Source organism: Erpetoichthys calabaricus, chromosome 1, assembly GCF_900747795.2.
Source record: "Erpetoichthys calabaricus chromosome 1, fErpCal1.3, whole genome shotgun sequence".
NCBI classification, from domain to species: domain Eukaryota; kingdom Metazoa; phylum Chordata; class Cladistia; order Polypteriformes; family Polypteridae; genus Erpetoichthys; species Erpetoichthys calabaricus.
Genome location: NC_041394.2, coordinates 36,579,314 through 36,601,627, shown reverse-complemented (window position 1 = coordinate 36,601,627; position 22,314 = coordinate 36,579,314). Strand labels below are relative to the sequence as shown.

The 22,314-nt window shown below is 39.9% G+C and overlaps 1 protein-coding gene across 1 annotated transcript in view; it reads right to left on the bottom strand.

The window, feature by feature from the left end:
• gnsb (glucosamine (N-acetyl)-6-sulfatase (Sanfilippo disease IIID), b) overlaps positions 1 to 22,314 on the bottom strand; it is a 77,892-nt gene that overhangs the window by 25,432 nt on the left and 30,146 nt on the right. The window contains exon 7 of the mRNA XM_028797816.2: positions 22,055 to 22,137. Within this exon, the coding sequence (XP_028653649.1) occupies positions 22,055 to 22,137 (83 nt within the window). The remainder of the gene's footprint in view (positions 1 to 22,054; positions 22,138 to 22,314) is intronic.

The following is a 22,314-nucleotide window of genomic DNA, read 5'->3' as shown; positions in this document are numbered from 1 at the left end:
CTGGGAAATTTTTCATTCAATTAAATAAACATATTTGTACTGAAGCAGTTTCTTTTTGGAGGTGTGACTCATCTGGTTCTGGTGTTTTAGAAGCGTGTTGTAAGCGCCATCGTTTATTGTTTTTATCCATGCAGTCTCTTTTTTGTTTTTCTATGGCTATGTCATCAGCTAGAAGTCGTTTGCTGACGGCGGCGGATTCGCGTGCTGAAGTGACGATGGCGGCGGACCCAGGCTTGGAGGGGCACATTACTAAACGAAGGTGGTATATGTGGTGGTGTGGGCGGTCGCATTCAAGCAGCGGTGGTAGTGTGTACGGCTTGCCTGTTGCATGGAGGGTGGGTGCGTCCTGGGAGAGTTTTCATTTAATTAAATACATATATTTGTACTAAAGCGGTTTCTTTTTGGAGCCGTGACGTGTTTCAGAAGCGCATTGTAGGCCCCTGTGTTCATTGTTTATATCCATGCGGTCTGGTTTTTGTTTTTCTATGGCTGTGTCGTTAGCTGACGGCGGCAGATTCGCGTGCTGAAATGACCATGGAGGTGGATCCGGACATGGAGGGCTACATTACTAAATGAAGGTGGTATACAGGTGCTGGTCATAAAATTAGAATATCATGACAAAGTTGATTTATTTCAGTAATTCCATTCAAAAAGTGAAACTTGTATATTAGATTCATTCATTACACATAGACTAATGTATTTCAAATGTTTACTTCTTTTAATGTTGATGATTATAACTGACAACTAATGAAAGTCCCAAATTCAGTATCTCGGAAAATTAGAATATCAATTAATACCAATGCAAAAAAAGGATTTTTAGAAATGTTGGCCAACTGAAAGGTATGAACATGAAAAGTATGAGCACGTACAGCACTCAATATTTAGTTGGGGCTCCTTTGGCCTGGATTATTGCAGCAATGCGGCGTGGCATGGAGTCGATCAGTCTGTGGCACTGCTCAGGTGTTATGAGGGGCCATGTTGCTCTGATAGTGGCCTTCAGCTCTTCTGAATTGTTGGGTCTGGCGTATTGCATCTTCCTCTTCACAATACCCCATAGATTTTCTATGGCGTTAAGGTCAGGCGAGTTTGCTGGCCAATCAAGAACATGGATACCATGGTCCTTAAACCAGGTACTGGTAGCTTTGGCACTGTTTGCAGGTGACAGGTCCTGTTGGAAAGTGAAATCTGCATCTCCATAAAGTTCGTCAGCAGCAGGAAGCATGAAGTGCTCTAAAACTTCCTGGTAGACGGCTGCGTTGACCTTGGACCTCAGAAAACACAATGGACCAACACCAGCAGATGACATGGAACCCCAAACCATCACTGACTGTGGAAACTTTACACTGGACCTCACGCAACGTGGATTCTGTGCCTCTCCTCTCTTCCTCCAGACTCTGGGACCTTGATTTCCAAAGGAAATGCAAAATTTACTTTCATCAGAGAACAAAACTTTGGACCACTCAGCAGCAGTCCAGTCCTTTTTGTCTTTAGCCCAGGCGAGACGCTTCTGACGATGTCTCTTGTTCAAGAGTGGCTTGACACAAGGGATGCGACAGCCAAAACCCATGTCTTGCATACGTCTGTGCGTGGTGGTTCTTGAAGCACTGACTCCAGCTGGAGTCCACTCTTTGTGAATCTCCCCCACATTTTTGAATGGGTTTTGTTTCACAATCCTCTCCAGGGTGCGGTTATCCCTATTGCTTGTACACTTTTTTCTTCCACATCTTGTCCTTCCCTTCACCTCTCTATTAATGTGCTTGGACACAGAGCTCTGTGAACAGCCAGCCTCTTTAGCAATGACCTTTTGTGTCTTGCCCTCCTTATGCAAGGTGTCAATGGTCGTCTTTTGGACAACTGTCAAGTCAGCAGTCTTCCCCATGATTGTGTAGCCTACAGAACTAGACTGAGAGACCATTTAAAGGCTTTTGCAGGTGTTTTGAGTTAATTAGCTGATTAGAGTGTGGCACCAGGTGTCTTCAATATTGAACCTTTCACAATATTCTAATTTTCCGAGATACTGAATTTGGGACTTTCATTAGTTGTCAGTTATAATCATCAACATTAAAAGAAATAAACATTTGAAATACATCAGTCTGTGTGTAATGAATGAATCTAATATACGAGTTTCACTTTTTGAATGGAATTACTGAAATAAATCAACTTTGTCATGATATTCTAATTTTATGACCAGCACCTGTATGTGGTGGTGTGGGCGTTCGCATTCGGGCGGCTGTACAACCTGGCGTGCACGCTTTACCTCAGGTTTAGTTCACAGGTCGTAGCCATATGGGCTCGTTTTTGTATTTCTAATCGTTGAGCTCTTTCTTTTTGGAGCCGTAACTCCTTTGCCTGTGCTGTTTCAGAAGCGCATTGTGGGCGCCTTCGTTCATTGTTTTTATCCATACGGGCTCGTTTTTGTATTTCGGTTAGTTGAGCTCTTTCATTTTAGAGCCGTGACATCTTTGCTTCTGGTGTTTCTGAAGCGCGTTGTAGGAGCCTCCGTTTATTGCTTTTATCCATGCTGTCTCATTTTTGTTTTTCTGTGGCTGTGTCGTTAGGTAGAAGTCGTTTCCTGTTAGGAATCATAATTCAGCGTACTTTTAATACTGAAGTACCATTATGTGATTCAAATATGCCACACTGACTTCTGGCAGAGTGGATTAGAGCAAGTTTAGTTTACAGGTTGTGTTGTTTGGGCGCCACCTACCGACTCTGGGGAGCCGCTGGGTTTGACTCTGGGGCGCTGAGGCGCTGTGCGCATGCGCCTCGGTACATCCTGCGTCTGTGCATATAATTATACAACTGTGGTTTAGTAATATAGATAAAATAATTAAACATTGTATTCTTTGGGGTGGAAATTACACTTTAAAGCAAGTTACATAAATACACAGTATCTCACAAAAGTGAGTACACCCCTCACATTTTTGTAAATATTTTATTATATCTTTTCGTGGGACAACACTGAAGATATGACACTTTTAACCAATGTAAAGTAGTCCGTGTACATCTTGTATAACAGTGTAAATTTGCTGTCCCCTCAAAACAACTCAACACACAGCCATTAATGTCTAAATCGCTGGCAACAAAAGTGAGTAAACCCCTAAGTGAAAAATGTCCAAATTGTGCCCAATTAGCCATTTTCCCTCCCCGGTGTCATGTGACTCGTTAGTGTTACAAGGTCTCAGGTGTGAATGTTGAGCAGGTGTGTTAAATTTGGTGTTATCGCTCTCACACTCTCTCATACTGGTCACTGGAAGTTCAACATGGCACCTCATGGCAAAGAACACTCTGAGGATCTGAAAAAAAGAACTGTTGCTCTACATAAAGATGGCCTCAGCTATAAGAAAAATGCCAACACCCTGAAACTGAGCTGCAGCACGGTGACCATACAGCGGTTTAACAGGACAGGTTCCACTCAGAACAAGCCTCGCCATGTTCGACTAAAGAAGTTGAGTGCACGTGCTCAGCGTCATATCCAGAGGTTGTCTTTTGAACATAGACGTATGAGTGCTGCCAGCATTGCTACAGAGGTTGAAGGGGTGGGGGATCAGCCTGTCAGTGCTCAGACCGTACGCCGCACACTGCATCAAATTGGTCTGCATGGCTGTCATCCCAGAAGGAAGCCTCTTCTAAAGATGATGCACAAGAAAAGCCCGCAAACAGTTTGCTGAAGACATGCAGACTAAAGACATGGATTAACGGAATCATGACCTGTGGTCTGATGAGACCAAGATAAACTTATTTGGTTCAGATGGTGTCAAGCGTGTGTGGCGGCAACCAGGTGAGGAGTACAAGGACAAGTGTGTCTTGCCTACAGTCAAGCATGGTGGTGGGAGTGTCATGGTTTAAAGCTGCATGAGTGCTGCCAGCACTGGGGAGCTACAGTTCATTGAGAGAACCCTGAATGCCAACATGTACTGTGACATACTGAAGCAGAGCATGATCCCCTCCCTTTGGAAACTGAACATGATAAAGACCCCAAATACACCTCCAAGACGACCACAGCCTTGCTAAAGAAACTGAGGGTAAAGGTACTGCACTGGCCAAGCATGTCTCCAGACCTAAACCCTATTCAGCATCTGTGAGGCATCCTCAAAAGGAGGGTGGAGGAGCGCAAGGTCTCTAACATCCACCAGCTCTGTGATGTCATCATGGAGGAGTGGAAGAGGATTCCAGTGGCAACCTGTGAAGCTCTAGTGAACTCCATGCCCAAGAGAGTTAAGACAATGCAGGAAAATAATGGTAGCCACACAAAATATTAGATAGATAGATAGATAGATAGATAGATAGATAGATAGATAGATAGATAGATAGATAGATAGATAGATAGATAGATAGATAGATAGATAGATAGATAGATGGCAAAAGCTGGAAGAGGCAATGACCGGGATGTGATGAATCCTGTGAAATGTCTATTGCTCTTTTGCGGCATCGGGAGGTGTAGATTTGTTCCAGAGTGGGGAGGGTACAACCAGTTGTTCTCTCCGCTGTCCTGATGACCCTGTGGAGCGCATTCTTTTCTAAGGAAGTGCAGGGAACAGTGATAAAAAGCAAGGAGCAGATTTTTGGGGAGATTGTATTTTCTGAGAATTCTCTGAAAGAACCGTCTCTGCTGCGCCTTCTTCAGCAGCTCCTTGGTGTTGGCGCTCCAGGTCAGGTCATCCTCCAGCTCAATACCCAGAAACCTGAATGCCAGGACCCTCTCCACACAGGCCCCGCCAATGATGAGTGGCTGGATGTCAGTTTTGTTTTTTCTAAAGTCAATAACAAGCTCCTTCGTTTTTGTGGTGTTGAGGAGCAGGTTATTGACTCTGCACCACTGACAGCCGCTCCACCTCGTCCCTGTATGCCAGCTCACCCTCCTTGCCCGAGATGAGTCCGACCACCGTCGTGTCATCTGTGAACTTTATAATCTTGTTGCTATGGTGAGTGGGGACACAGTCATATGTGTAGAGGGTGTAGAGGAGCGGGCTGAGCACACAACCCTGCGGCGTCCCGATGTTGAAGCTGAGAGCAGTGGATGTGTGGAGACCCAGCCTGACCCTCTGGGAGTGACCAGACAGGAAGTCCAGTATCCAACTGCAGGTGAGTGATGGAAGTCCCAGATCTGCCAGTTTGGACACCAGTCGTTGTGGGAGGATGGTGTTAAAACGCCGAGCTGAAGTCTACAAAGAGCAGTCTGGCGTAACTCCCCTGCTGCTCCAGGTGGGTCAGGGTAGCATGAAGGGCTGTGGCCACAGCATCCTCCGTGGATCTATTTGCTTTGTAAGCAAATTGAAATAGGTCCAGGACTGCTGGCAGGCAGGCGATGATACGACTCTGCACCAGTTTCTCAAAGCACTTCATGATGACAGATGTGAGTGCCACTGGGCAGAAATCATTCAGACTGTTCGTGATGGATTTTTTCGGCAGCAGAACAATGATTGAGGACTTGAGGCAGGATGGGACAGTGGCCTGGGACAGGGATTGGTTGAAAATCCTAGTGAAGATTCCGGCCACTTGATCTGCACAGTCTTTCAGCACCTGTCCAGCCACACCGTTGGGTCCTGCAGCCTTCCTCGGGTTCACCTTCCTCATCACCCGTCTCACCTCACACTCACTGTGAGTATATTGCTGTTGAGAACAGGCTGCTGTGATGGAGTTGCTGTTGGTGTTGCTTCAAAGCAGGCAAAGAAGATGTTCATTTGGGCACAATTTGGACATTTTTCACTTAGGGGTGTACTCACGTTTGTTGCCAGCAGTTTAGACATTAATGGCTGTGTGTTGAGTTATTGTGAGGGGACAGCAAATTTACACTGTTATACAAGCTGTACACTGACTCCTTTACATTTGATCAAAGTGTCATATCTTCAGTGTTGTCCCATGAAAAGATATAATAAAATATTTACAAAAATGTGAGGGGTGTACTCACTTTTGTGAGATACTGTATCTCTTTTTGTATTTGTACCATATTTCTCTTGTCTGTTTATTGATTACAAAACGGATGGGTACTGGCTCTAGTCTGTTCTGAATCAAGAAAGAGTGCCCCCTGCTGGATACACCTGCTAGAGGAAATATACAGAGAGATCCCAGTACAATATCATAATGAGGCATGGTACATGCAATACCAATAAGTCTAAGCGGTGCAATTCACAGATGTCAGCTGGCGACTGCATGAATCTTTCAGGAACACTGCGATAAGCTGCAAGTTGTTGGTTGTGGAAATGATAACAGGTTGTGCCTGGTTTGATTGTGCAGAGTTTTTATGTAATTTTAGGCTTTGTTTTGCATTTTTTAAAAACTTGGGATTGGGTAATAAAAAGATTCCGGTTTGGTGCTTATTTGTTACTTCTAAATTAATTTTGGCATAATTCAAAAATATTCATAACTTTTTATTACAATGTGCAACCATTTTGTTTTTTCATGGAGCCATTTTAGGAGACTTTGTTTGGGATTTCTACCTTGGTTGCCACCACGTGACAACCAGAATTGTGTGACTTGTGACATCACCTCTGTCACAATCTGACTTATGATGTAATATATTGGTTATGTTTATTTCTTGACTTCTTTTGTATTTTTAGAAATGATTCACATTCTCGTAAGGCACCATCTTGTTTAACTTTTGGGATAGTTTTGTTGACAGTTGATATAACAATGTTGGTCTGGGCAACCAGGGGTGTGCAATGTATGACCTGATTATAGTGACAAGATAAAGGTCAGCACTGTGCACTACTTAGTCACTCAAGACTGGATTCACGAAAGAACTGAACTTTTAGTGTCATTTCTTATTATTAGTTTTAAGTTTAGTAGTCACAACAACTTTTTCTGCTCTGTGATTATGATTTCTGTCTTGTGTTTCTGGGCTCTAATTATGTGTTCCATTTTTTGGCTTACAACTTACAGCTCTATAATTTGACTACAATTCTGACCACATCTTCAGAGCTTAGTTTATTTATTGTCTTCCTGGTTACTTAGAGCCCTTGCTTGAATTCTGGCTATTCCATGCCATCTTCTGATTCCATTCTCTCTCAAAACTGTGATTGCCTTGCACAAGCACTACAATCATTTCAACAGCATAAAGGTGAGCATTGTACATTTCCAGGTTGTCTGTGATTGTGGATACTTAAAAAAATGTGTGTGTTTGTAGAAGAATTGAAGGATTAGAGTAGTGGTGGGCAGATTCAGTCCTGGAGAGCCACAGTGGCTGCAGGTTTTTGTTCCAACCCAATTGTTTAATAAGTAGCACTTATTGCTGAAGTAACACATCTGCATCACTTTACTTGTCTTGCTCGTTAAGATTTTGAACCCTTATTGCTTATTTTAGTCTTAAACTGCTGTATTCCTGGTTTTAATTGTTCCTTATTAGCAATAAGATGCAAATGACAAAAGACAGCAGCATTTCTCCATTTAGCTTGTTCCCATTTACACCTGTGTGTATTTATCACGCACTACTGGGTTTAATTAAATACCTGGAAGGAAAGTGAAGAGAAAAAAGTGAAGCACTGAGAACTACTCATCTGTTTTAGACTTCAAATCATTTGGATGATATCTTTAGAAAGGAAAAAAAATCTAGGATATGAGAATGACTTGACATGGCAGAGTTAAAGCACTAGCAAGCCATGAAATTAAATAATTGACACAGATTGGTTTTTAATTAAGCAACTGGGTTGGAACAAAAATCTGCAACCACTGCGGCCCTCCAGGACTGACTTTGCCCACCTATGGATTAGACTATTGTTTGTACCAATGGATAATGAGTTGATTAGTGTTTCTACTGCCTTGAAGAAGACAGGCAGTATTTTTATGTGAAGAACCAGGTGGTTAGACATAAGTGAAAATTTCTGACAAGTTCATTAATCGGAGATCAAACTGAACTTTGGACAGCACCCAACACAAAACCTGAAAATCAAAGTTTGAGAAAACAATGCTTAATTGTTTTGTTAGGAACACTAGCACAAAAATTTGTTTTGTTCCTTGGATGATTAGGATGCACACAAATTTACCTTTATACTGTCTAGAAAGTGACATCACTAACCACGCACCTCTGGGTCGCTTAAGGTATGCAACTGGTCAACAAAATGGAGGGGGTCATGATAAGCAAATATGTTGCTGAAATGATGCAAAAATAATTCAATTATAGCAAATACATTTTTTTTATGAAACTGTTAAGAAATTAAGATGAGTGAAGGATCTCTGTTTCACCTTCCAACCAAGATACCAGAACTATGAAGAGATCTGTGCAACTGATTAACATAATTTTAATTTTCTCTATTTGTAGTTCAGATGTGGTGGTGGATTATTTTTCAACAATAACCCAAACACGCTTGCTGCAACCAAATAATACAATTTATTCATAACATAAGGATAACAGAAGATGGACATATGCAAGTATATATAGATATCTATGTACTGTATATAGATAAATAGAATGAAGAACAATAACAGACAACACAAAACATAATGCTATCTGAGTTGAACTTATTATCTCCTATAGAAAAAGACATAACTTATGAATTCTGATCTTTCAATTCTTGTGCTCAAGATGCATAAGTTCTGTAGTTATTAAGGTTCTAGTGTCTGTACCATGATGGTAGCATTGCTTTGCTAAGTGCACGTCTACACTGGTTTAATCTGCCTCACCAGCTTCTGTTTATGTGTAGAATATGCTGCTCTGAACCTTGCTACTACATTTAGGATGAGAAACTTTAACAGCTAAAAGTGAATTCTTCACAAACGTTATTACTTTTCAGTTACATTAATACCAATAGCATAACACATTAGCTGGCTTTATCCTACTACTAAGTTACAATTAATAGTTAATAATAATACGTTTTATTTATATAGCGCCTTTCCCATGCTCAAGTTCTTAGAATTAAAATAGGAGCATTTATGGTTTGGCTCCTGTTGACTCTGCATGCAGGCAATGCTTTGTTCCTTTCAGGTCGGCTTTCGCAGCACACACAGAAGGACGCTCAGTGCATTTTTTCATCCTTTCTTTGCCTAGCCACACCTTGTACTTGTGGGCATTATGGAGTTTTCTCTTTGGGGTTTTACACACATTGTCCTCTTTTGCTAGCATACAATTTATGCCCGCTGGGTAGTCAATGGTCAGTCAACTCCTATCTTTAGCAAGATCGATGTGTGCGTTTTACGTACAATCCCTCTCTTTTGCTTTTGCAACTTGCTACACGTAAGTAAGGTTTAGACATGTGGCACCCTCATCTAACTCCAATACAGACAAGTCTTCTTCTATTCCAGTAAAGCACCAAGATACCCTTTGGAGTAAAAAGAATCATTCCAGCCTTTGTTATGGCCACACCCAAGGCAACGGGGTCCCTGCTATTGAGAAGAAGTTATGGCCAGACCGAGGGCATCGAGCATGTCGAGATAGCATAGATCCGCTGTTGGCAATGGATGATAAAGGAAGGAATGGATGTCTTGCCATTAGTCTCTTGAGTGCACATTAATTCCAACTTTTGATTGATAACTGGTGCATAGTTTTGTCCTACAATTTTGCCAATTATTGAGTTATGGCTCTTTGTTTACTGACCACGTGTTTAGATGGTGCATCACTGAGACATATTTGTGTGTCACTTTGTCTGTGATTGATGAGTCTTAGCTGATGAGACCCAGAAACTGCATTCCAAGAAGGTCCAGTGGAAAGAAACTTGACACTTGAGCTGACGTTGACACTTGGGTGTCTGGCAGCTGCTTTTTAAGCAAAGGTTTTGTGTGTCGAAGCAAAGCAAAATGGGTAATACTAGTCTGTCCTTTAGCTCTAAAACCTAATTTGGGAAGCAAAAAGCACTCCAAAACATGCTCAAAAATGACAATAAATTTAATCTGAAACATAACAGTGTTAAGGATAAGGTGTACATTTGTTTGACTTTCTGTTTTTAATCTTTTGATTTGGTTAACTATTATGATTTTGCCTTTCCTATTCTATGGTCCTTTCCATAAAAAAACAGTACAGAAAGGTGAAGAGTGTCGTATCTCAGGTGGGCATTTTGGGGAGAGTATATAACTTCTATACAAAACAAAGCCAAAGCTTGGAATGCAACTTTAGCTCATTTGTTGTGGAGGGGGTATTGCCATCGTCACACAAGTCAAACACCTGTCTTGACAAAACTTGTCTCAGATGAGCAGGTGCACTCGTAACCCACTGGTGTGCTGAAAAAAGACTCCGACACCTGAAGGACGGTGGCAGAAAGCAGCAGCAGTAACACTGTCAGAAAGAGCGACTCCTTTTACAGGAACAAGTTAAAACTAATTTAGTTACTAGTCATTAATAAATTCATTATTCATACGTGCCACTTACACAGGCATTTGTTCAAATCGATGTACACATTAATTTTAAAAATCTGTTTGCGTTAAATAGTTTATCTAATTATGAAACAACATTGTATTTGGGTTTCTTTTCTGTTAGTGTGTGTGATGCTGCTGTTTTTCAGGTCAAGTGTGTTTGGGACCTCCGAAGAGAATGCACACGACACATTTGAGTGAAAGCTTTGTTAATACTTGAATTTACCAGCAGGTGTCAGCATATGCCTGATAAGCAGTATGGAGCTGGAAATTTCTAAGAAATCTGTAAGATTTTACATTTAGAATTTTAATGGATATAACAAATATTCTAATTTGTTTGTTCAAATTTATGGATTTATTAAAGTATCTTTTTTTGGTTTTAAGATGATTGGTTAATTGCATTTCATTAAAAAGACTCTCTCTCTCTCTCTCTCTCTCTCTCTCTCTCTCTCTCTCTCTCTATATATATATATATATATATATATATATATATATATACACCTGTATATATACAGTTGTATGAAAATGTTTGGGAACCCCTCTTAATTCTTTGGATTTTTGTTTATCATTGGCTGAGCTTTCAAAGTAGCAACTTCCTTTTAATATATGACATGCCTTATGGAAACAGTAGTATTTCAACAGTGACATTAAGTTTATTGGATTAACAGAAAATATGCAATATGCATCATAACAAAATGAGACAGGTGCATTAATCTGGGCACCTCAACAGAGATATTACATCAATACTTAGTTGAGCCTCCTTTTGCAAATATAACAGCCTCTAGACGCCTCCTATAGCCTTTGATGAGTGTTTGGATTCTGGATGGAGGTATTTTTGACCATTCTTCCATACAAAATGCTGCCAAGCATGGACAGCCTGCTTCAAATCATCCAATAAATTTTCGATTATATATAAGTCTAGGGACTGTGATGGCCATTCCAGAACACACATGAATGCCTTTGTAGATAGAACTGTGTTTTGGGTCATTTCATTGTCTTGTTGGAATATCCAACCCCTGCATAACTTCAACTTTGTGACTGATGTTTGAACATTATCCTGAAGAATTTGTTGATATTGGGTTGAATTCATTGGACCCTCAACTTTAACAAGGGCTCCAGTCCCTGAACTAGCCACACAGCCCCACAGAATGATGGAACATCCACCAAATTTGACAATAGGTAGCAGGTGTTATTTTTGGAATGCGGTGTTCTTCTTCCGCCATGCAAAGCGCTTTTTGTTATGACCAAATAACTCAGTTTTTGTCTCATCAGTCCAAAGCACTTTGTTCCAAAATGAATCTGGCTTGTCTAAGAAGGTGGGAGTGGAGGATGCCATCATCTATATGCTACACCGATCCCTCTCCCACTTGGACAGAGGCAGTGGTGCCGCAAGAATTATGTTTCTGGACTTCTCTAGCGCCTTCAACACCATCCAACCTCTGCTCCTTAGGAGCAAGCTGACAGAGATGGGAGTAGATTCATACCTGGTAGCATGGATCATGGACTATCTTAAAGACAGCTTAATGCAATCAAAGTGATTGGGCGGCGTTTCATGATACAGATGGACAATGACCCAAAACATACAACCAAAGCAACCCAGGAGTTGATTAAAGCAAAGAAGTAGAAAATTCTTGAATGTCCAAGTCAGTCACCTGCTCTTAACCCAACTGAGCATGCATTTCACTTGTTGAAGACTAAACTTCACACAGAAAGGCCCACAAACAAACAGCAAATGAAAGCCGCTGCAGTAAAGGCCTGACAGAGCATTAAAAAGGAGGAAACCCAGCATCTGGTGATGTCCATGAGTTCAAGACTTCAGGCTGTCATTGCCAGCAAAGGGTTTTCAACCAAGTATTAGAAATGAACATTTTATTTCCAGTTATTTAATTTGTCCAATTACTTTTGAGCCCCTGAAATGAAGGGATTGTGTTAAAAAATACTTTAGTTGCCTCACATTTTTATGCAATCGTTTTGTTCACCCCACTGAATTAAAGCTGAAAGTCTGCACTTCAACTGCATCTGAGTTGTTTCATTTAAAATTCATTGTGGTAATGTACAGAACCAAAATTAGAAAAAAGTTGTCTCTGTCCAAATATTTATGGACCTAACTGTAAAATACTGTAGGGTGAAATCAACCCTAACCCACCCCCCTTCTGGGGGTGATCTTGCAGTCATGTAGGCATGTTATCATCCAGTTAACACTCAGGATGACCACCAGAGGGCGAAATGGAGGTGACTGACAGCATTCTTTATGTTTAAGCACCACTGCGCCCCTGTTGCTTTTGAAATTAAATAGAGTTGGCCAGTTCCGATCGTCAACTAGATGATAACATACATACAAGACCGCAAGATAAACACATTAGTGAGTCTTCATTGTTTGTTAATTTACTTTTATTTTTAAAGTTGTGTTTTTTTTTTTTAATTATATTTTTCTCAAACAATTACAAAAAAAAACAAACTTTATTTTCTTCCTGGGCAACGCCAAGTATTTCAGCTAGTATCCTCTTTAATAAAATCCCTGTGTGCGTCCAGGTGTCCGTGTGTATGTGTCTTCTGGTGAAGTGCGCATGCGCGGGGCACGGTGCGATGCGCGATATTACTGTCACAGAAAGTTACAGGCGTTTTACGGAAATACAAACCAGTATTATTGCGAGAGGAAATTAAAGGTACACAATACAGTGACTCATATTACTGCCACATACAAGCCAGTATTACTGTCAGAGGAGATTAAAGGCATATTACCGACGCGCACGCCTGTATTACCGCCAGAGAATAGGTATATTACGGACGTACAAGACAGTATTACTGTCACAGAAAATTAAAGACACACAATACAAGACAGCAGACCACGAAGAACGGTCAGCTCAGCAAGTACACAGCAACAAAAGAAAGGCTGAAAGAAAGAAATATATGACCAACAAAAAGAATGAGGTCAAAGTCCCTTGCCATTTAATATAGACTGTTCCTACTAATGTTTATGCACTACTGTTCTAGCACCTGTTATTGTAATGGGCTAAATGACTACTGTATATATATATATATATATATATATATATATATATACACATATATATATATTATATATATATATATATATATATATATATATATATATATATATATATATATATATATATATATATATATATATTATATATATATATATATATATATATATATATATATATATATATACATATATATATATGTGTATGTATATATATATATATATATATATATATATATATATATATATATATATATATATATATATACATATATACTAGTCGATGCCCGCCGTAGCATACGGCGGTGTAAGAATAGGAACGGAAAACGGTAAGAAAGGAATTCAGAAATCAAGAAGAAATAAATACTTCTTGAAAGACGCAGTGTGCATGTAGAATTTCCGGCCAAGCAGAATTACATGTGAAAGTGATAAATAAATCAGGCTTTCCAAATTTACATACTATGGCCATGGCATCCTGATAGTTTTGTTGCATGTATCTTGGACTTCCTGGAATGTGGACGGTAATATTATCATTTGCCTACACGTACGTTGTTATTTTCAGCGTTTGCTTGCAGCGCGTCTGATAGTCCTTTGTATTCTTGTTGATGTAATCTGAGATAGTTGAGATGCGCGCCCTCTGTTTTAACATACGCATCTACGACGTACTGTTGGAATAGTTTGCCGCTGGAGTGCAAAATACTGAATGTATTCCTCATTGCTAATCTGTACGCATAAAATTGGCATTGAGTAAGCCTCATTTGCTTGGCGGTTCTTTTATCGGGAACATGTTGTAAATCTTTGTGCCAGCCAATGTCTCCGTAAGGGAATAAAAGTGGGTAAACCATAGGATCGCAATTCATATTGAGCGTGGAAATCTGTTTACAGGAGTTGCCTATGGGATAGATGCAAATGTCCCTTTCGGCATGCGGTTCACCATCTTACATCTTCAAGTCATTGTCTGTTTTTTTTTTTTACCTGCATTTTTTTTTTTATTACTCTTAAATTTAATATTTTTTGCTGCTGGAATATGTGAATTTCCCCCTGGGATTAATAAAGTATCTATCTATCTATTTATCTATCTATCTATCTATCTTCTCTGACGAAAATCACTGCAACATCGGTGTGACATGTCGGGGCATTGTATCATCGTAAATCCTGCGTAGGTTTTTCCTTGAAAACCATTCATACAGATGCTGTTGGATTGGACTGAGCGATTTCATGCATGTGTTTGTATGATTTAGCGAAGAGGTTGATGGTTCTGAGCATGGAATCTAGCTGGATAAGTAAATTTTTTGCTTTATTTTGTAAGCGTACTTCAGTAGCTCACGCTGTGTCAAAAATATACAACTGTCCATATCCTGGACAGGTAGAAGTGTTAGCATATAGTGGAGAGATTTGGTGATAAATTTGTCCGTGTATTTTAAAACAGTATGGTCCGTGGCCAGGAGGTTGAGTTATCTGTGCACCCATGGAAGCAAACGCTAGAGAAGAGTTGTATCCTCGAATGTGTTCACGATAATTTTTAGCTTCTGATGTTTGCTGTGTAAGTAGCTGTTGTAAAGACACAGGTGGCTCCTGCAAAGGTGGTAAAGCTACTTTACCGTTGTGGCAGCACCTGGAGTACTTGTTGGATGTATTATGCTCAGCAGGCCAGTATAGTGCATGACATGGAAGAGGACGAATAGGAATCGAGAAATGCCCGTGTCGGTTGCGTGTGGGCGGGTCCGGTTTTGAAGTGGAAGCAGGACGAACCAGAAGAGAAATAAATATATAAGAGATATACACAGTATATACAAGTGAGGGTGTTCAGTTATAAACAGGTATTTTCATGCAAGAGTGCAAGGTAGACGTAACTCATTGGACAAACACATTCATTTTTTAAGTTGTTGTTAATAGTGGTAGCTGCTCTTTTCCTCCTTTTCCTGTTAGTTGTAATCAACATGCCGGAGCAGGAGGTACACAGTAGTGTTGCGCAGCGAATTTTTATTAATTTTTTGACAAATAAAGATGTCATTCCATCTCAGATTTATTCAAGACTTAAAATCAGTTGGGGATGAGTGTCTTTCTCAGTTTAGAGTGTATGATTTGTTCAAGTCATTCAGAGGGAGACTGTCATCTATTTGGTCCACTTAAGGAATGTTTAGGAGGGAATAAATTCAAGTCAAATGAGGAGGTTATTGACACTGTGTTAGTATGGGTCAACATGCAGTCAAAAGACTTCTAATCTTCTGGGATTAAGAAGTTTCCTGAGTGCTGGAACAAGTGTACTGCAGTGACTGGAGACTACATAGAAAAATAGTATGTAAGTCATTACATTGTATTCAATAAGTGCAACTTAGAAATTCCTGTCTATATTTGAATGCACCTCATGTATATGCAGGAGCGATATATTTGCACTAATCCGAGACAGAGGCTGTGGGCCAAGGAGAAAGGGAAGCGTGAAGTCAGGAGTGGGGAGCTGGGCAGGGCCCTCCTCACTGTCCCGTTTCATTACTACATGGGCGGAGCCGTGGGGGATGGCTAGTATACAGTGATCCCTCGCTATATCGCGCTTCGCCTTTCGCGGCTTCACTCTATTGCAGATTTTATATGTAAGCATATTTAAACATATATCGCGGATTTTTTGCTGGTTCACGGATTCCTGAGGACAATGGGTCTTTTAATTTCTGGTACATGTTTCCTCAGTTGGTTTGCCCAGTTGATTTCATACAAGGGATGCTATTGGTGGATGGCTGAGAAGCTACCCGGCTTACTTTTCTGTCTCTCTCTCTTGCGCTGACTATCTGTGATCCTGACGTAGGGGGTGTGAGCAGGGGGGCTGTTCGCACACCTAGACGATACGGACGCTCGTCTAAAAATGCTGAAAGATTATCTTCATGTTGCTACCTTCTGTGTGCAGCTTTTCAGTATGCTGCACGGTGCTTCGCATACTTAAAAGCTCAAAGGGCACGTATTGATTTTTGACTTTGTTTCTCTCTCTCTCTCTCCCTGCTCCTGACAGAGGGGGTGTGAGCTGCCGCCTTCAACAGCTTTGTACTGGCGGTGCTTCGCATACTTAAAAGACAAACAGCCCTATTGATTTGTTTGCTTTACTCTCTGTTTCCTTTGAAGAGGAAGATATGTTTGCATTCTTTTAATTGTGAGACAGAACTGTCATCTCTGTCTTGTCATGGAGCACAGTTTTAACTTTTGAAAAAGAGACAAATGTTTGTTTGCAGTGTTTGAATAACGTTCCTGTCTCTCTACAACCTCCTGTGTTTCTGTGCAAATCTGTGACCCAAGCATGACAACATAAAAATAACCATATAAACATATGGTTTCTACTTCGCGGATTTTCTTATTTCGCAGGTGGCTCTGGAACGCAACCCCCGCGATGGAGGAGGGATTACTGTATAATATTTTGGGGAGACTTCAACTTATTATCCTTTTTCTTTTACATTTTGTTGGTTTTCAAACCTTAATTAGACATCAATAACTTTCTTGTCAAACTTGTGAGGCCCAAAGCCTATCCTGGCTGAACTGGTAAAAAGTAGGAAACAACCCAGGACAGGGTTCAAGTCTAATGCAGTGCACACATATGCACTCACATGGGGCCGACTTTGGATAGATAATTAATTAAACAGGCACTTCTATGAAATGTGTGAGAAAAGCCCACACACACATGACTAGAACATGCAGCCTCCATATAGTCAATAATCGGGGTGGAATTCAGACACTTTAAACAGTAGTAATTGTTCTTAGAGAAATTAATGGTTTTGTTCAGTTTTGAACAGGGGGCTAATAATTAGGACTTTAACTGTATAATCTAGTGTAATCTAAAATATAAAACTTTTCAAAGAAGTAGCTAGATTTAATGGAGATTTAAAATTTGTGCTGAAGTCTCAAACTGAAACTGTTGGAAGCATTTGAAAAGGATTATGGCACATGGCCGACTAATTACAGTGTCACAGTAAAACTGAATCATTAGAATCTTTAGATAATGCAGCCATGAGGTTGTTTTCTTTTAGCCACTGTAGCATAATGGGTCACCAAGCCAATTCTTCTTATATTTCTGTGCAAGTTTATTTTATTATTATTATTATTTTTGTACTTTTTATGGACAACATGTCACATACCTGCTTCAATGTGCAGGAGAAGGAGAAGTGACAGAGGGATGTGGAAGATGCAGCACAGCAACAGACACAAGCATGGGATGGGGTGGAGGCAGAAGCCAGACTGTTAGCATATAACGAGACCTACTGCTGCATCCTGGTACAGTAAGAGTTGGTACTTAACTTGTAGTGTGGTGAGTAAGTAAACAATATCATTACTACCGCATGGATAAAATAAAGAATATCATTATTAGTGAACTCAATTAATACACAGATATCTAATGTCATATCTTTCTTATATAGTAACACTCAATAATCCAACCCCCCCGTGAGACGTATTTGCTTCAGTGCTCACGAATGCAGGTGTTTAACTGCTTTGCTGTTAGAAGTGCCTGCCGATTGAGCAAAATAAAAAAATGTAAAAAATATACAAGTTAGAGTAACCACCCTCTGTGGTATTACATGATGTCTTTACAGGCTTTTTAGGATTTATTTTTATAATTTACTTAATGTTATACCATTTGTTAATGTTAGTGAAGTTCCGCTGTAATGATGGAGATGACTCTATGTAGTGTTATCCCTCAGATGGATAAAGCTCAAAATCTGTAGTCGTAGTTATTTTGCTTATTAAGTAGGTCAAGTGCTAGGTTTTAGTTCGGGCCTTTGATCTCCTTTATCACTTTCAACTTTGATTTTTGATTTGCCCCAGTACTTTGGTTGCTCATGTATCCTTTTGATCTCCTGGTTTTGATCATTCCTGGCTGGACTTTGATTCTTTTGTCGCACTATTATCTTGTGGTCCTTTTCTTTCACTCCCAATAATCCCTGAAGACTCGGTCTCATTATATTCTGAAGGTAAAATTGCCACAGTAGACTAATTCACAGTTGAAGCCGCACAGAATGTTTCTCTATTTAAGGATTGACAAGTTTGCAAATTCACCAATGCTTTTCAATGGGAGATTTTAAATTTTCAAAAGCAGTGTGCCGTTTTTGAAATATCTCAATGAAAATTGAACTGTTTCGACAAATTTCCTTGAAAAAAAAAAATCAGCCCACTGGTAGTCAAGTTGTTTCACACCACTGCTCTCCTTGTTCATAGCCTTGTCACTTCTCATCTAGATTATTGCGATTCCCATTTCTTTGGTCTTTCTCACAAATCTCTTTATAAACTTCAACTGGTCCAGAATTCAGTTGCCCACATCATTACTAGAACCCCCTCTATTCACCACATCACTCCTGTCTTGCAGCATCTTCATTGGCTTCCAGTTAAGTTCCGCATTCAATTCAAAATTCTACTGTTAGCTTTTAAGGTTATCCATAACCTTGTCCCTCCATATCTGTCTGACCTCCTCCATGTTGCCATTCCCTCCCGTACCCTTAGATGCTCTTCCTCCACCCACTTGACTGTCCTCTTCGCCCATCTTACCACTATGGGGAGCAGAGCATTCAGTTGCTCTGCTTCCCAGCTCTTTAACTCACTACCACCTGAGCTTAGACATACTGAATCATTTTCACTTTTCAAATCTAAACTTAAAACTCATTTGTTTAAGACTGCTTTATCACTTTGATTACAACTGCTCTGTCTGATTTTAATTTTTGTATTTTAGTTTTGTTTATAATCTATGTTTTATCTATTGTTCGGTGTTCCTACAGTGTTTAGAAAGGCGCCTACAAATAAATAAAATGTATTATTATTATTATTATATGGACAGACAGATATGGCTATTGCAGTAGGTGCTTTGTGCATCATATGTGAATACACCTAAAAGAGGGTAACAAAGGGAAAATATGTACACATAGCATTACAATGGGCACTTCCATCAACTTCTATGTTTTTGATAAATTTATTCTGTCTTTACTTTTATTTCCACTTCATTAGTAGTGTTCATATTTTTATCATTATGCTAATGATGTCTTTGCTGTTACTAGAGAATATTTGGATTAAATTCTTTCATTCTTTATATTAAATTCCATGCTGTTTTTGTGATAATGGGAGTGCTGACATTTTGCTGCTCTTCTGTGTTTTTCACAATATTGTCGTTGTCAATGCGTGACCTGACAATGTTGTAGTGATGCACTCGGGTCACCAAAACTACAAAAAATGATGGCTCCCAAGTTAATTTTGCCTACTGCTGGATTGAAGTAGTGTTAAAAACAGAAAAGTTCTAATTAGTACTGATTTGACTTTAACTTCCTCTTGTGAATTACTACCCTCCTTTAACTTTGGTTTTTGGCTGTCTCTGTAGTTTTGTCACTTGTTTCTGAATTTCCCTTTTTGATCCAAACCAGTTTTTTTGACTACATCTATGCCTATTCTCTTTCTCAATTTCATTTCACTGCCAATTTTTTTCTCACAATTCAGTGTCACCTCACAGTGTAAACAACAATTGGCTCAGAGGAATTGTGATAACAAAGCACTGATTAAACAACATCTCATACCTTATTTCTGCCTGAAGCACAAATGGTGTCTGTAATAGCTAAAAGTAGCCATGTTGCCCTTCTCTGCTTTCTGTCAGCTTAGGCGATTTGCATACTTTTTACAGCTGAGATATTTCACCTTCTCAGAGTACGGCTGAATGAAATGCAAATAGTACAACTACACCTACACAGTTTGTACCACCCTGTTACTCAGTTTACACCGGATTATCTTTTTATGACTTATATTTCATTCCTGCAGTATATGGGCTATTACAGTGAAACAAGACCAGCTGCCAGTGGAATACTAAAGCACATGTTTTCTAACAGGGGTCAGACAATAGGATATTAGTCTTAACTTATTTACTTGTTTAATGGGAAATAGGGTGGGTGTCACTGCTGTATTTATACTCTTATTATTTAAGTGACTGATGTCTCATACAATTTGAAGATACAGCACCATTGTTTACAAACGATAGATAGATAGATAGATAGATAGATAGATAGATAGATAGATAGATAGATAGATAGATAGATAGATAGATAGATAGGGCACTATATCATAGATGGATGGATAGTTCTAGATAGATAAGGTACTATATCATTGATAGAAAGAAAGAAATTATTTTTCTTTCTTTCTATCTATCTATCTTATAGTGTCTTTTCTATTTATTTATCTATTATATTGTGCCCTATCTATCTATTATATAGTGCCCTATCTAACCTGCAGGGAAAAACCTGGGGGTTGGTGGCAGAATTGGCACTCCAGCCTTCATAAAAAAACTCACACTGGTTCCATTCCATCTGAACTAGTGTGGTGCTGAGGTGTTACCTGCACTCAGGTCCTAATCTGGGATCATGAGTTTGATTATCATATGGTGGGTGCAGCAATGCACTGTATCAGCATGTGCTCCTAACCTCTCTCTCTTTATCTATGATATAGTGTCTTATCTATCTATCTATCTATCTATCTATCTATCTATCTATCTATCTATCTATCTATCTATCTATCTATCTATCTATCTATCTATCTATCTATCTATCTATCTATCATATAGTGCCTTTCCTATCTATCTATCTATCTATTGTGGCGGTCGGCTGGGGGCTGTGCCCAGCCGGGATGCCTGGAAGGACCGGGAGAGGGACTATGCCTCCCCGAACCATGAGAAGGCAGCCACCCTGGTTTGTATGGGGGACATGGGAACTGAGCATGGAAGCTCAACCCTACTGGGGCCCGTGGCCACCACCAGGGGGCGCCTGGAGGATTGAGGAGCCCTGGACGTCAGCACTTCCGCTACACCCAGAAGTGCTGCCAAAAGGATTACCAGGGACACCTGGACAAAGCTCGGGAAGGAGGAACGGAGGCGGTGAAGGAAGGAAGGACTGTTGGAAGGTCCAGACTTAATGGTGTTTGGTGCAGGAACACTGGGTTGTGTGCTGGACTATTGTAAATAGTGTAAACAAATGTGTGTGTGTTTTGGAACTGTTGGCGTCTCCCTGTAGGGTGTTCAGGCTGGTTTACCACACTGTCTATCTATCCATCCATCCATCGCCAAATAGTGCAAGAACCTAAAACTTTTAGACTCCTGGGTTTTTCATGTCACACCTTATAATGCATATATCATCAGAATTGTAATTATTTATTAATTAAAAAAATAAATAAATCAGGTTCCACAATCTAAATCCAGGAGTAGGTGCTCTTTAGTCCGTGTGGTGTTTCCAAGTTCTTCTTGTATTTAGATGGGCTTTTCTCTACTCTTCCTCCTACATTAAGTTTAATTGTAAACTTTAAAGTTGCTCGTCATGAGAGTGTGTTAGTGTGCAATGTTCTTTATAAGTTCATCACTTGTGCTCAATGTGATCCTGAACTGGATCATGCAGTCGACATAATGGATGGATAAAAATCACAAACTACTTGTTTGCCATTTTGCCTGTGAACTTGGCAGAGTGAGCACTTATGACACTCTAACCATGCACATTAACACACCTTATGGTATACAGTTATGTGGGTGGCCTTTTTATAATACTGAGGACACTGAAATGCTGCACTCACAAATTCCTGTATTAGCCTCGTTAGTTAATAAAACTTTTGAGCATAAACTGTAATAGCTTAAAATAATTTTGCCCTTGCCTTCTTTTATATGTGGTTTGTGCGGAAATAGATAATTTTTTGCTTTTATTTCTGTTTGGATCACATTTGTTCAAAGTCACCTAGCTATGTTAGTTAAAAAAAAAAGAATATGGAAGAATGCTAGCCCACCTTTTTCTGAAGGCATTGTCCAGAAAATCCACTGAGGTGCTGGACATAGGACTTTTAGCTTGACGAAGTAGCCAGTGTTTATTCTGGAAGAGAAGTAGGAGTCAGGAAATTACTCTCCAACAGCACAACTGACGGATGTCTCCATTGAGACAGGTTAGTGAAATAGTTTTATAATCAGACTGCATGCAACTCCTGTGATGCACACCAGGGGTCAGCAGTGCACTGTATTACATCCATCATACCGGTATCAGCATATCTGT